Source organism: Epinephelus lanceolatus, chromosome 18, assembly GCF_041903045.1.
Source record: "Epinephelus lanceolatus isolate andai-2023 chromosome 18, ASM4190304v1, whole genome shotgun sequence".
Taxonomy (NCBI): domain Eukaryota; kingdom Metazoa; phylum Chordata; class Actinopteri; order Perciformes; family Serranidae; genus Epinephelus; species Epinephelus lanceolatus.
The window spans coordinates 17,879,637-17,896,522 of NC_135751.1; the positions used below are offsets into that span (position 1 = coordinate 17,879,637).

The 16,886-nt window shown below is 41.6% G+C and overlaps 1 protein-coding gene across 3 annotated transcripts in view; it reads right to left on the reverse strand.

Moving 5' to 3' along the window:
• The window catches only part of srcin1a (SRC kinase signaling inhibitor 1a), a 146,388-nt gene extending 136,586 nt beyond the window's left edge, over nt 1-9,802 (reverse strand). For 2 of the 3 annotated variants that reach the window (XM_078161295.1, XM_078161294.1), the window contains exon 1: nt 9,296-9,801. In XM_078161295.1, coding sequence (XP_078017421.1) covers nt 9,296-9,317 — 22 coding nt within the window. In that variant the 5' untranslated portion in view covers nt 9,318-9,801. Of the gene's footprint in view, nt 1-9,295 lie in introns of all 3 variants that reach the window. The other variant, XM_078161296.1, reaches the window with a different exon arrangement.
• Nucleotides 9,803-16,886: the final 7,084 nt, after the last annotated feature.

A 16,886-nucleotide genomic window follows, 5' to 3' on the forward strand; every position in this document is an offset into this window, starting at 1 on the left:
CTCCCTTGTCCTGGCTATGCGGTAGTAGTGACAGTAACAGGTTGACTCCAGTGTGGAGGACAATGATATAAGAGGAGTGTAACTCCTTTCAGGAATAATATTAGCTCAGTATGGAGTGTGTGTGTGGCTGACAGAGAGAAAGAGATGGTGGATGCGCTCAGAGCAGACAGCTGCTGGCGATCAGAGCAGAGAAGAAATTAGCAGTTAAGTTGTGGTAATAAACGTGGTGTTTAATATTTCCTGGCACTCTAATCTCCCATTCCTGGTTTGTTTTTGTAAACATCATAGGTGCCTGCACAAATAGACTCCAGTGATCAGTAACCAGGTTACTAGTATTTTTCATGTATGAAATGAAATATGAATAACCTGTTTTAGGTGCTTGCAGGCAGATCTTTTTAACCTTTAGGCAAAACCAGGCTAATTGTTTCCCCTTGGTTTTAGTATTGAAGATATACTATGTAGGATTATCACCATCTTTTTATAAAGCCTCGACCTCACCTGAGCATGTGGGAGTACACACCCATAAATGTCCCAAACACAGAAAATAAGAAAATACAGGCAGAGGGCAGGGTATCTACAGACAAATATACCACCACACACTTCTAGCTGGTCCTAAGTAGGATTGCTTCTGTATGAGTCTATATGTTTTTTTTTGTTTGTTTGTTGTTTAGGAAAGTCCTGAGCGTTATATCTAATGCTAGGCAAACTAAGCTAATCTGCTGCTGGCTTAAGCTTCACCACGTACAAACATGGGAGTGGTATTGATGTGTTTCTAAGCAAGAAAGCAAATAAGTGCATTTCTAAAAGCTTCAAACTGTTTCTTTAACCTGGATTAAGCTGCATTAACATGATACGTGAGGACTACAACATGATTTATATAGCTTGCCAACAGAATGGGTAAAAGTGAGACAGCGTGGTCATCTCCAGCTGAGAGCCTTAATTCTGTACAGCAGGACTGACTCGGGAGGTTGATCCTGTGAATTAATGTTTGACACATCAGAGTTTATTTAATTAAACGACTAAAATAAACTGTAAACAAAATCTACATGCACACGTATACTCTTTAATGAGCTGCAAGTCCATTTTAAAGTGGCCACAGGCAGGTTTTACAAGTTTATGTCAAAATTCAGCAGCAGTATGTGAACATAAATGAGGAACATGTCACCATCTTCAAAATACTGACAGTGGAATTACTGTGCATGCTGTCACTTATAATGTTGTCAGCATCTAATCAGCCTCACACACTGGTGAAGTCTGTTTTTCATATTTTGCCACTGAAATAAATTTCTGCAGAAAAACTGAAGTCTTTCAAAGATCCAAAAAGGGCAAGAAGTGACCATTAATCACTGCACAAAAAGTTGAGTTCTGAAGCCAAACTACCTTCTGCCTACCAAATCTGAATATTTACCTCATTATCTCCGGGATTTTCACAAATTGATCTGCACTGAACCAACTGTACAGCAGAAAGCAGATGCTGGCTTCAAATACTGTCTGAAAGTGTTTCAATTACTGGATACGTTTAAACAGCCTAATAATCTGTCAAATAGTCAACAAAAAGAAACGTTGGATTTTGTATCCTTGATATGCCAAGATGTATTATTCTCATTGTATCACGCTTTGTCATTATATAAAACACCACTTACAAATCTTTTCCTCTTCTTTCATCTTCTGCAGCACAAACTAAATAGTCAGCAGAAAGCTACTTTTGATTTAGAGTCCATTTTGTTATGTCTCACTACAGAACACCTTAATACACGACAAGTTGTTTTTATGACTCACAGGCTGGAGCTTTCAAGAAGCACATTAGGGCAGCAATACTTTTCCAACAGATCACTGTGGACCAACTTCAGCTTTGCGAGCAGGGAAAATCTAGAGGATAATGAAGTAAATATTGGCCTCCTGGACCCACACTGCAATCACTTCAGGATCTTGTTACACAAGCTGCTGTATAGTAATTGTATGGTTATTTTTTGCCCTTTTTGAATATCTAACCACCCAGCTGCAGCCACCTTAGTTTTTGAAGAGAAACAATTAAAGGAGCAGTGTGTAAGATTTAAGGACATTCAGTGGCATCTAGCCATGAGGATTGCAGACTGCAACCGGCTGAAACTTCTCCTGGTTAGAATTCCTTCGGTGTTTATTGTTTAGGAGGTTTTAGCCAGGCGCCAAATTTTCCTTAAAGGTCTCTTTCTGACCAGGAAAAATGGACCAGGCGATTAAAACCTGCAATAGCACTGAATATGTTACAAATCAGTGTTTCTCCTATGATGTTTGTCACATAGCATACAGCTGGCTTTCCCAGCACCTGCAAATGTGTCTTCAGCTAATTTACAGATAACTTATTATGTGCTCAGATTATTTCTGATCCCGATGTCCCAGAGGTCTCCTCTTCTCCAAATCAAATAGACCCGGTGATTAAAATCGGTAAAAGCATTGAATAAAGCAGTTTCACATTACAAATTAGTGTTTCTCCTACACTGTTTGCCATGTCGGAACGGGCCACTAACCTACCAATCACCATCCAACAGAATATGCCTGTAAGTCTGACACTGACTCGATCCACAAAGAGCAGCCGAACCAAAACTCACCACAGTGAGCAACTGACCCTAAATCATCAGGGCTTTTGCAAAGGCAACAAAACATAAACGTGACAGTCAATAATGGTGAGACTGTAAGAGGGCAGTTAAACACGTCATTGAATAAAAATAATCTCACAAGTTCATTGATGGAATTTATTGATCTCAGCAAGCACTGAAAAAATGGCAAAATAGTACTTACTGCCTATATATTGTGGCCACTTTGTGTGTTTGTGATTACTTATGACATTTTTTTCTTAAAGCAATATCATCAATATCTACATATAGGAAATCTATAAATCATAAATGAATAACAATGCCTAAAAGTAAATCTTCACTGAATTCCTGTTTTTTTCCTTAACTAAAGCTCAATTAATAATTAAAGCTTTCAATTAATTTATCAAGCCATGTTCAACTTGATATTATTTTAGATGGGTAAGTGGTTAAAATAACTTCAACATTCAACAAAATGACCAGTGTGCTTTTAAGACCAGGACGTCAAAAACGTTCCTAGCAACAGTAACTGCTCAATTTCTTTTCAATTTTCTCTGAAAAGGTCAAAATTAATGAAACTAGAGGAGGACAATTTTTTAATTCTATCAGACGCTGAAAACCACCATTCTACTGATCATTATTTATACACCATCACTTTCATAAAAGAATTTATATGGATACAAGGTTCTGATCACTTAGCCCATTGTTATGCACAAATATCAAACTCTGTGCTGCACATAATTGTGGCGTGGAAACAAGGACCTTTGATAAATGGATCTAATATTGAAACTATTGCATCATTAATGACCTTGAGAGCTAACTCATGTGATTACCACTGCAGCTGTGAGAGGCTTATCATACAGGCCATAAACCCCTGGAGTAAAAGCACAAACCATTCACAAAGAGTTTGATTTCTAACTTGAAACCTCAGTTTACATCAAAAATTCCCTCCTAAGTACAAAACTGAAAAAGTGCAAAGATTCTTGAGTGAGATGTGAAGACAGTCCCAGCTCTGTAGTGATCATTTTATCACAGAACTATTATGTTCTATTGAAGCATGCCTCGATACATTTATTCATTTAAGGCTGCATGTATATGTACACTAACACAAAGCACATATTTGTACACATGCATGTGGGTGCACATATGTAAGCTCAAGCCCTGGTGCATTTACAACTTGCTGTGACAAGGACCCTACATGAAGCAGACCTAACATAAGGATGAGCTTGCTGGTTTGGAAAGAGAAGTCTGGCATTTTCCCATCATTATGTGTGCTGAGCACATAATGATGGTCACTTTCCCTTTTTATGCACCAGAGGTTGTGCTCCAGAATGTGTTGAGTTTGTACATCATGTTAATATTTTGTTTAGCAGATTCACTTTAACATCAGTACAACTCCGGCAACGCTATTCCCAGCGGGGTCAATTACTTTGGAAATGCCCTAAAAACATGCTGCTCCTCTGCCATGAAACATTGCATCATCATCAGCCAATCACAAGGCAGCATTCATGGGGCTTTGTGTGGCTCAGACCTAGGGAATAAGCAGGTGCGTAAGTACAAAACAATGACTCCACAAACATACTGAGCTCCACACATAATTGCATGCTGCTGTCAACACTTAAAAGCTTTTATCAGGTGTGAATTTAATAATAGACAAATATTCCTACCAAAAACTCCCATTGCTTGTGATCTGATCCGTACTTAAACAGACTGCAACAAAGGCAATGATGTATAGTGGTTCAAATCAGGTTGTGTCTTTGCATGTTAGACAAATATCATACAGGCACATGATGACATGACCTGGTACAGTCCACCTGTCTATGGTTTTCACTATTGTCCTTTGAAATGAAAAGATGGCAAACAGACCAGCAGGGCTCAGCTGGTTTGAAAACAAAATCTTTTATCCTATCAGAAAAGCATTTATCTGCTTTGTTTTCCTTAATGCCTATCCAGCTTATATCCGCTTGGTATTAACTAAGTATTATGATGTAAATGTCAGACTGATATATGACTGAACTCACTTAGAAAACCCTACAAAGGTTTATCCTCCTTCATCCATACTCCTACAGAGGGCTGCATGACATGTCTTTTCAGTATCAACACTGTAGTGTGCACATGAGCAATAGTCACATCGCAGGACATGCAATGTAAGGGGAAGGCAAATTTACTTGTCATACATCAACTTGTTTGCTGCTTGATACAAAAGGAGAACATCTGTACATCTTTTGTGTGAATTACATTGATAAATTAGCCTACTTTTACAGGCTTTTGCTTGTGGGACTTTTGTTGCACTTGTAGTGGTGTGGTGACTGTGACTGACCAATGTCTGTCTCTCCTCCACCAACACAGTCTCATTCCGACCTCATCACATATTGACGTTTTGGTCATGGGCTTTCCACATCCACATACAACATGCAAGGTACCCTGGGTGCGTTGGTTGTTGACGTTCTGGGAAACCGTGTCAAGTTCTGCCTGTTACATGCATTGTCTTCTTTCAAGATAGACTTCTGTTTTCACAGGAAATAAACGCATTATGTTGGTGCAATAACACGATTGACGTTTTTTTCCTTCAACAACAAACACACATGGTTAGGTTAAAGCAACAAAAACACATGGTTATGTTTAGGCAACAAAAACATGTGGTTATGTTTAGGCAACAAAAGCACGTAATTAGATTTAGGATAAAAGAACAGGGTTTGGCTTTAGAATCCTATGGTAGGCAAACACCGCTCTCTCGGGTGAAAGTCAATGTTTGTTGGATCCATCCACCACCCCTCCTGCCCGCCCCACTAGATTTTCGCTGCCTTCACTTTCGTCCTTGTATCACCGCGTTTCCCCCTGATGCCACGGGGTGCTATTAAACTGTAACGGCAACTGGCTGCGTATCATGCTGTCATTAAAGGACGACTTTTTCGTTGGTTTCTGACAAGCAAGTCACTGCCCAAGCGCCAGATTTCAACGGCTTCAGACTGAGACTAGGCTCCCTCTACCTGTGCCACCATGCACCAGAGAAGACAGTAAAACACATGAGACTCTCAGACTGAGCTGAAATTACTGCTCATAACGCCGATAAATAACATAAATAACACTGCATTTTGTTGTTGTTTATGGCATGTGGTGTTTCACAGCAGGCAGTGTGCAGATTGGTTTACCTTGTTGCATTGCTGTACATGAACCATTCACGAGTAAAAACACCTGTGTGACAGCTAGCATAAAACAAATGAACGGATTGGAGTCAATATAGCTCGACATAGCCTAAATAGTGCTTTGATGATACCAATCACTGAGAGGGGATCCGGACATATCTAGTTAACACTAATGTTAATCTACAAGAGAAGTCTGTCTGATAAAAAAACCAAGGCACGACCCGCTAGAAAAATACCACAACCTGAAAATGAGCAAGGAACAGGAGGGAAGCAACATAAGGGAGCTCCGTTATTTAAGGTAAGCAAAAATGCATTATCAATTTGACCTGTTAGATCCTTCACTTTAGCCTGGATTGACAGAAGATTATTTTATGAATATAATGATGTTGTGGTGAGTCAACCAATGTATTAAACTACTTAATTTACCCCTCCTCCCCATCAGAAAAGTCTTAGTTAAAAGTCATTTTTCGGCTTTTTTTTTTTCTATGCAGATGTACAAAACCACCCCAGTATTTCTAGAATGATTAATACATTTCCAGATAGAGCTATTCAAGTCATCTGGTGAAATTCCTGTATTTTTCATATTGCAAAATATAATGCAGAAATATAATTTTTTCCAGTATCCTGCTGCTCTACTCCAACAGTATAACCATCTGCAGTATTGAGTGTGTCATCATGCTGCCAACACGTCTGTGCCAATGTCAAGACTAAATCATCTACATTTCTGTGATCAAATTCTAACACATCCAAGCCTACCTTGACAAAGACGTCATCACATTACCTCATACTCAGTTTACACCCAGTAAATCAAGCGTTTACAGTACAAAAACATCCTATTCTTTCTCACATATCATCTACACCCACACCATGTGTATGCCTTTGCCAGTATTCTCATTTCCCACAGTATAACATCACTTCAACATGCAGTGTAACAGCATCTCAGTCACTGCAGGCCGCTCCCAGACACGGTTCTGCCTTCGCCTCACTAGAGAGGATCAGCAGATAGACAGACATGTGTGTTGACATAAACCTCAGCTGAACATACTAGGTATAGCATGGAGGCATAAAGCTACCAGGATCTGCCGTCTCTGCACAATGGTGACATTACGATAAGCATTAGCTTTCCGGCAGGCTAATACTGGGCTTAATGCTTGACTCTGCTTAATCTATTCTTTATGGTTTAGCCTAGCAGTGTGAACTGGTACAACTCTAATGGGCTTATAAAGATGCTTCTTTTTGCTGTGGTAGGCAGTGTTTAAGCGGTGACTACTGTACCAAATGTAAATGGTATACCTCTTTTACTGGCCAACTTGGCAAAGCTAAGCCTGATGTGACTCACTGGTGGCCTGAATGCACAGCCAAAACATTAGCGCAGTTTGTGGCAGTGGTCGTTCACTACATTAACTTAAATAGGTACCCTGAATAGAAACAGCACAAGCAGTACTGAATACTGCAGGTCCATACAGCGACAAATCTTTTGTTTCAGCAAATGATTGTTGTGATTGACGACTGTTGTGCTTCTATAGAAAATAAACTCAGCTATTACATTCAGCCAACTCAATTCTCTGTTTTTTTTAAAAAAAAGACACCCATGGCTCAGTATTCGGCCTAATCCATGTCAATCCCTCTAAAATAGACACTGACTACAGACGGACCTCCAAGGACAAGCTTTACAGTGATAAAGAGAAAAATCCAATAGACACACAGACCTCTGGCTAGTGCAAAAGGTCTCATGACACTGCAGCTTGAGTCTGCCTTCACCTGAGCCTAAAAACGATTTCCTCTGCGTTTAAAGACCGATAAGAGCGTCTGACAAGAGAATTCAAATATCAACTTGGAGAAATGAGAAATGAAACCTTCCAAAGGTCATCGGCAAAAAAAGCAAAACACAGCACCCAAAAACTGACCAGACAAGTTGAGGGCATCAGTATTCTACACCAAACGCATCGGAGAAGAAGCTCACAAACAAACAGGTTTAAAGAGCTGTTTACTATTCCACTGCTGAGCGCTTGCAATCATCCAAGTAATCGCCTCATTTAGACACTCAACACTGTTAAAAAGAATTATGCTGCTGCCAGACTTCAGCATTTCAACTTACCTGTCCATCTACGTGCCAACCATTTTTTTGTCTTTTGTTCTTTCAGACTTCCTTTCATTCTTTCCCCGTCCTTCATATCCTCTATTTCTTGTCTCGGTTTTCTTCTCCCCACTAGCTACCAGACTGTCCCTGGGTGAGAGGCAAGCAAGGGATGAGGAGGAGGGGAGGAAGAAAGGAGGGAAAAATAGGTGAGGGAGAATGAAGAGTTGGAAAGGGAAATGAATGGCGATGAATGAGTCCCCCAAGCTGTGTGGCGCTGCCCTTTTCTCTGAAAAGTGTGCATTCACCAGCTTTCTCCTCCTTCTCTCTTCATTTCTCTGCATCTTAAGAGTGGATACTTTTCCTCTGTTTCCTATCAGAGAAGCCTTTCAATATCAGGAGTGTTTCAACATGCATCCAGCATATTTCCCCAAATTCTTTACTGTACCCCCACGGCCCCTTTAAACTCTCTCCTTAATGTCCATCTCTACATTTACCCTTCCTCTTCCTGAAACATAGGTGTCACACGTGGACACAAATCCAATATACAGAATACTGCATGCAGAAATCTAGTATATGCACATCTAGATGCAAATATGCCTGCCTCTCACCAGGAATCACAGACCTTCAATTCATTATCACGTACAGCATTTTGAGGCTGCAAAGCTAGCAACTGGTACTTTACCAAAGGGGTTGTAAAAGAGAGTGAAATAGAGAAATTAAAAGAAAGAGACAGACAAAAGGAAAGAGAGGAAGAGAGAGAGAGGCCCAAAGGGAATAGAGAGAGCATCACATGAAGGAGTTGACCCACCCGATCATCCATTTACAATACCATCCCCCATTCACTCAAGGCAAAGCTGTCTGGCTTGTCCCCTCATTAAGCAATCATTACATCCACCAATTCTTTTATTTGTCTTACTCATCTTTGTTTCTTCTCTATCTTGTTGTCTTTCACACACACACCTTGGAGTGCTCTACTTCTAAGAGGTCGTCCATGTGGCGGACAGCAGCAGTTGCAACCACTACTCCAATACACACAAATACACACACACAGGCAAGCACAATCACACTTTACGCTCAACTACACACATGACAAAATTCTTTCTCACTAGTCAACTCCCTGACACACACACACACACACACACACACACCACCTGCTTCACTGATGGTACTTCTGCTCTACACCAGCCCCCTCCCATTTCTTGCTGCTCCCACAAATGGTGCCTCCACCCAGTGTTTCCAGCACCTCATCCTCATATGCAAAACCCCTGCAAGCATCTCCCCATGCATCCCACTCCTAACCCACTACCCATTAAGCGATGCTACCTTACAGCATCGCTTTCCTCAAGCAATGCCACGCTCCACGAGCCCTCAGCCCAACCCCCCATCCCCTGCTTTCACAGAGTGTAACAGGAGGACAGCCAGCTGGTTGGGTAGCACAACACGCAGAATCAAAAAAGATACCTGCTACACAAGTATGCAAGGAGATAGGGTTGACATGCCTTGGGATGGTGCATTGCCCATGCTGCGACACGGACCGCTGCAGCTGAAAGTGATCGCGTTTCCTGTTCCCCCTCCTCTTTTTTCCTCTCTCCTCCTCCTTCCTCCTGTCCCTCGCTTTCTGTTCTTCACAAAGCGCTGGGTCTCTCCTTCCTTGTGCCGGTCCCTGTGCTCCTATTCGCTCCTCTCCTTCTACCGTCCTCCTTCCCTTTGTCTCGCTCTCACTCTGGCTTTCTCTTCCCTCCGCTGGAACCTCCTTCGCGAGATGGCTCTGATCCAGCAGCGGCGCTTCTGACAGCACTGCGCGTGTGTGACTATAAGCACGTGCGTGTGTGTATGTGTGTGAGGGAGAGGTTGAGTGGGAGAGGCTGAGAGAGTGTGTGTGTGTGTGTGTGTGTGTGTATGTGAGAGTGTGAGAGAGAGAGGGGCGTACTCTTCAGCAGTATGAGCCTTGGGAGACTGTGCATGCCGGTGCAAGGATGCTCAGCACACAGCTAAGAATGAAGCGCAAATTTTTGCCCATGATAAATTCACACTCCCTCACCCACTCTCTCTCACTTGCTCACTCCATGCCTTATTTCCTCCCCATTACACATTATATTCTCTCTCTCTTAAAGACACAGGCGGCACGCTGCATTGCTACACGCCTTGGGCACATCTCATGATATGGTAATAAAGGGGAGTCCAGGGACATGGTCCTCTGTGGGGCTCAGCAGCTGAGCTAGCAGGGGGGTGGGTGGAGAAATGCTTGAAGCATCTACTGTACCAGGAATGGGGGAGGATGGGAGAGGGTGGTGCTGGTGATGCGAGGAAAAGAGAGAGAGAGAGAGAGAGAGAGAGAGAGAAAGAGAAAGTGGAAGAAAGAGACAAGAGTGAACAGTTGAAATATCCCCAAGTGACAACAACAGCTAATGATGAAGCTGCGTTGGGCCCCAGGCGAGGTTGTAATGGATTGACATGGCAACCGCAGCACAGTGGCAGGTGAGAATGACGAGAAGGACGCCACGGGAGGGCAACCTCGGCATCAATGTGGCCTGTGGCTCTGCTCTGCTGGATGTTTGTTTGCAAGAATAAATTATTATCAATCCTGGCAACTATCACCTCCACTCACCAACAATCACACTCCAGAAGAAGGGCAGAGCCCAGCGTTATGTCAGCTATTCAAGAATGCCCTTGAATCACAATGGGGGAAAATCCATACTGCAATCAATCATGTACAATACTGTATCTAGTAGAGGACAAAAAAAGGACAAAAAATGACCTACAAGTGGCTAAGGGAAGCAAACGCGGAGTGAAATAAGGACAAATGGTAGGGATCATGGAAACTGTCAGGTGTTGTGGATGAGAGAGATTCAGAGTACTGCTGTCAAACAGAGAGAGGCTATTCTTTGCTGTAGTGGCTAATGGGTGCTGATGAATTAAGAAAGTAAGAGGTGGGGGAGAGAGGGGAAGAGAGAGTAAAATGCCAGGAGATGGAGAGATAAAAGAGGATGAAGGACCTCTTCATGATGAGAGTAATGAATAATGTATGGTCAGGCTGCACATGACTTACACAGCACACTGGCCTGTCCGTCATGTCCAGCTGGCTCTCAGGCTCAGGGAGAGGATACATTAGCTTGTCAGTTGGCGCCTTGTCCACTTGAGCTAAAAGCGAGCTGACAAAACCCTGCAACAGCACAAATTTACACGTTATTCTTTTGAGTAAAAGTTAAAGTAAGGAAAGTTTAAAGACTCTTTTCTATGTGTCAGTGTCAAAAGCACAAATAAAACCTCCTATCATGAAATGCATCCTAGGTAATCACAATGTCATCATGTTTGTTAAAAACACATAAAATCCAGGTGTAACTGCAAACACAAACATGAATTTATACACCCAAAAAACAATGAATGACGAATCTTAAAACAAATGCCTAGGGAAATAAAACGGTAAATCTTATTTACTGTTTTTAAGCACACAAACGTAATGTACATAAATCAACGTGTGTACAGAGACATAATATTAGATGTAAATGTGATCCAGCAAAATTATAAGGGGACAAAAAGTAAATGGGTGTTGTTAATTTGCAGACATGTTGGACATGTTAATGTGCCATGTGCTAAACTACACTGTGTAAGACCGAAATCAAAGCCATGCTGTTCTGGGTGCTGGAAATGAGTTGCCCAGCAGGGGTTTGTTGCTATTTATAGCAAATGATCTCATATTGAGATTGAAACATTTCTGAAATCAAATTTGTTTTTTAAGTGGCAACAAGTAAGATTTTACTTCCCCTAAAGCGCAAATGGCTTACTGGCCGATTGGCTGAGGTTTGCTGTAAAGTATCTTAATTACATCACAAGTGTCATTCCCTCACACAACTGGTGCAGAATTAGAGGTTTGTGCTGGAGACATGCTACTACTTAAAAGCAGTAACTTAACAGGTATTTGAATATCTTTTTTACACCGAAATATCTGTTCAGTAACCCAATATCTCACAACCAAAACTAGAATTCACTATTTGTGTTATCTCACACCATCTCTCCAGCACACTTGCAGGAAAATGGGAATCATGCTCAGTCACAGCTGAAGGAGCCTTTGGCTTAGCACAGCCTTGTAGGGATGTTAATAAGTAACTGTTTAACCGTAAATCAAGCATAACAATTTAGACAGATTAATACTATCAGTTAAACAGTTATAAATTTACATCAAATACAATATACTGGCGCTACAGGAGGAGATGAGACAGTGGAGCCTGCTGCTGCCCAGACTGGAGTCATACGATGACGGCATCGCCCTGGCGTCATGGGAGACAACAGCACACTTCAAACAAGCTAATGACCCAGGGGCAGGTGGACAATTTTATGACTCACACCGCCCCACCACTGAATACTAATCATCTTATCTAATGGAGAGGATATTTTCTGTTACTGCCATTACATTAAACATTCAGTTCAGCTTCTTACCAGTTAGCGCTAGCCAACACATCAGCCACGGCTAACAACCAGCACAGAACAGTCAAAGGATGGCAACAAATTTACACTGACACCAAAAAAGCTCAACTCTGTCATCGGATGATCCTGGTCACTTGAGTGGTCTCAATCAAGTTTTTCTGATCCTGATACTAATATGCATTGCTGACTAATATCTGCACATTGAAATAACAGGTGTAGCCTACTGACTTTGGCACACTTTAGTTTTCACAAGCTTCCCTTACAAATGATCTTTGGCAGAGAACAGACACCAGCTTGCAGGGAGCAACCGAACAAAATTCCAGTTTAATTCTGGCCTGTCACCAAGGAACCCCGGAAATAGTCACGCAGTAGGCTATTGTAAAAGAGAACAGTGCTGCAACACTTGCAGGCTTGAGTGGACAACATACAGCATGGTTAAGTAAAGAAAGAACCTGGTTTTGATAGTCTTTACCTTAGCCGATACTGATCCTTTAAACCATGCCCAGAATGACCCAGATAGTAATGCTTGGGATCATAAGATTAATGAAAAAACACGCAATTTAAATCTAATTTATCTGTAATGGTCTGTTATTCATAACACAAGCAGGCTGCTGACAATGAACACTGTTATCTATTTTATCTCTGGCTTCCATAATATACATCCTGTTGTGACTTTTTATTGGTCCATTTCATGTAATATACAGGATGTTGACATGGAATACCTCACACCAAGCATGTGCACTTGGCAGGCAATATATGTGCCAATTTTAAATTTTATAACCCCCAATAAATCACTGCTGTGTGACTATATTTCATGTTGTATACCTGCATACAACTAGTGATCAAACACATAAAACTGCCACAGTAGGTCTAACAGATAATCAGCCAAAGAACGTTGTATTTGTCATATTGAGATAATTGCTATGATCCGCATCATTTGCGAAACAGCAAATTACTGTCTGATCCATTGTTTAAGAAAACAATATTGGAGACTGTGTAGTGCTGATGGCCTGTTTTGCCTCAAGGCTTCTATATTTTACTGAACACAAAACTGCTCATTGCAGAGGTGCATCTTGCTGAGTAAGAAGCTTTGCAGAGTTGATGAGCACGCTCTGCCACTGTTTTCTAATAAAATGACATCTGCTGTTTTATTGTTAGCTCTGGAACTGACCATACTGCAGTGTGAATTATCAGACTGCTGAATCTTAAAAGGATTTGGCCTTTTTTAGACATCATTTTACAAGTTTTGAATTCATGTTTTTGACAGACTTTTTGGATTGTCCCTAAGGAGTTAAAGGAACCCAGTTTGTCCTGCTTGTCCTCCTTCTTTCTCTCCATCTCAGCTGTGCGAGCTTATCGACCCAGAAACACTTCGGCACATTCTGTGGCACAATAGATCTGCCCTCGCTTCAGTGGAAACTGGCCATCTGAGGTTATTAGACGGGAGCAGGGGATGAATGTCAATGACAGTGTGATTTGGATGCAGTAAGACAAGACAACCCGGCAGAGGTGAGCAAAGGTAACTATAGCACAACACATCAATCATCTTTCAACCTTCCCTTCACAACATGCAGAAACACTCCATATGCACATGCACTAATGCATAGCTGCATATGTCTCACTATAACCTTCAGCGCTACCCAATGACAATGTACATTCAGAGCTAGTAGTGCAGCAAGTAGGGTTCTTTCAGTACAAAGAGAACAGGTAAGGCAATATATAGGTCTAAATGTCCGAAAAGATGGATATCACTCCTCCTCGTGTCCGCTAAACCTCCAATACACAGTGAACCAAGACTGTTTCAATTATATGACAACCATTTTTCATCGAACAATTTTAAACTTTGCAGAAATCCAGCAGAGTTACTGCTGCTAAAGCACTTATGCCCTTTTTGTCCAGTCAAGGCAATGGAAAAAAATGTTTATTGGAGCCAATGAGCCATATTCAGTCAGCCAACTCACAAAGAGTGATAATAGACGTCTGCTATAAAACTGCATTAGATACAGAGCCCGACACCAGCAGCTATTATGTTGAATCTACTGTGATTGGGCAGCGCGCCGACTCCTGTGTGGCCATTTCTCTGCTAGGCACCTCTTAACCAAGAGGGTGGGGATGGGTTCACTGCGAGCACCTTATACCCTGTGAGGAGTGGGAATCAACTGCCCATTGAGACTGATGTGAAGTCAGCAAACCACATGAGGCGCAGCAGCAGGCTAAGACGCATCTGCTATGCAGGATCAGAATCAGCTTTATTGGCTAAATATGTTTACACATGCAAGGAATTTGACTCTGGTGTCTAGTGGCTCTCAGTGCACAAGTGCAAAGAGTACATACATAAATATTACATCCATGGGTTGTGTAATAAGTTACTTACACAGAGAATGGTTTATGTGCAGTATACATTCATGCAAATCTATGTACAGTACAGCCTGCTTACATTTGTCAAGGGTAGATAATATGTACACAATATGGCCCAATCTGTATGTTAAATCAGAATATACAGTATATGGTTTGCAGTACATCTGATGTTTTATTACACAAGGATTACATAAATTATTTCACTGTTCATGACTGTGACAGCAATTGAATAGAAACTGTGTTTGTGTCTGGTTGCTTTGGCATAATACAGTGCTCTGTAGTGCCTAACAGAGGGGAGAAATTTAAACAGGTTGTGTCCAAGGTGAGAGAGGAGTCTGTCTGTGTATGTATTGACCACCTCTTAAGAATATATTGACAAGCAGCAGATGACCACCAGAATACAGATTTGGGCTTGAAGCTAGCAAAGTACAGAGCTGACTGTAGCAGCAGTGTAAACAGGAAAAGGAGAAAACATTTAAGTACAGAAACCATAGAATCAACTGTGTTTGTAAGACAGCAAACATGTTTACATCCCTAAAGTCAATAAGCACTACTTACGGAACATTGTTTGCCAATGGGCAAGCCCAAATAAAAAGGCAACAGTGGTGAAATATAACTGGGTAAATCTACTCATGCAATTGAATATTAGTTGAATCAGAGATGACTTGCATGCACGTAAGAGTGCAACATCTTAGCAAGAGTAGTCTAGGAGATTTTAGTTGACAGAGTATAAGAAAACATCAGTGATTTTATTTTTATTCATTTAATTTGATATTTTCATCTGTTATGGCTTTTTCCAACCATTTAAAATATATATACAGTACAGGCCAAAAGTTTGGACACACCTTCTCATTCAATGTGTTTTCTTTATTTTCATGACTATTCACATTGTAGATTCTCACTGAAGGCATCAAAACTATGAATGAACACATGTGGAGTTATGTACTTAACAAAAAAAGGTGAAATAACTGAAAACATGTTTTATATTCTAGTTTCTTCAAAATAGCCACCCTTTGCTCTGATTACTGCTTTGCACACTCTTGGCATTCTCTCCATGAGCTTCAAGAGGTAGTCACCTGAAATGGTTTCCACTTCACAGGTGTGCCTTATCAGGGTTAATTAGTGGAATTTCTTGCTTTATCAATGGGGTTGGGACCATCAGTTGTGTTGTGCAGAAGTCAGGTTAATACACAGCCGACAGCCCTATTGGACAACTGTTAAAATTCATATTATGGCAAGAACCAATCAGCTAACTAAAGAAAAACGAGTGGCCATCATTACTTTAAAAAATGAAGGTCAGTCAGTCTGGAAAATTGCAAAAACTTTAAATGTGTCCCCAGGTGGAGTGGCAAAAACCATCAAGCGCTACAACGAAACTGGCACACATGAGGACCGACCCAGGAAAGGAAGACCAAGAGTCACCTCTGCTTCTGAGGATAAGTTCATCCGAGTCACCAGCCTCAGAAATCGCAAGTTAACAGCAGCTCAGATCAGAGATCAGATGAATGCCACACAGAGTTCTAGCAGCAGACCCATCTCTAGAACAACTGTTAAGAGGAGACTACGCGAATCAGGCCTTCATGGTCAAATAGCTGCTAGGAAACCACTGCTAAGGAGAGGCAACAAGCAGAAGAGATTTGTTTGGGCCAAGAAACACAAGGAATGGACATTAGACCAGTGGAAATCTGTGCTTTGGTCTGATGAGTCCAAATTTGAGATCTTTGGTTCCAACCGCCGTGTCTTTGTGAGACGCAGAAAAGGTGAACGGATGGATTCCACATGCCTGGTTCCCACTGTGAAGCATGGAGGAGGAGGTGTGATGGTGTGGGGGTGTTTTGCTGGTGACACTGTTGGGGATTTATTCAAAATTGAAGGCACACTGAACCAGCATGGCTACCACAGCATCCTGCAGCGACATGCCATCCCATCCGGTTTGCGTTTAGTTGGACGATCATTTATTTTTCAACAGGACAATGACCCCAAACACACCTCCAGGCTGTGTAAGGGCTATTTGACCAAGAAGGAGAGTGATGGAGTGCTGCGGCAGATGACCTGGCCTCCACAGTCACCGGACCTGAACCCAATCGAGATGGTTTGGGGTGAGCTGGACCGCAGAGTGAAGGCAAAGGGGCCAACAAGTGCTAAACACCTCTGGGAACTCCTTCAAGACTGTTGGAAAACCATTTCAGGTGACTACCTCTTGAAGCTCATGGAGAGAATGCCAAGAGTGTGCAAAGCAGTAATCAGAGCAAAGGGTGGCTATTTTGAAGAAACTAGAATATAAAACATGTTTTCAGTTATTTCACC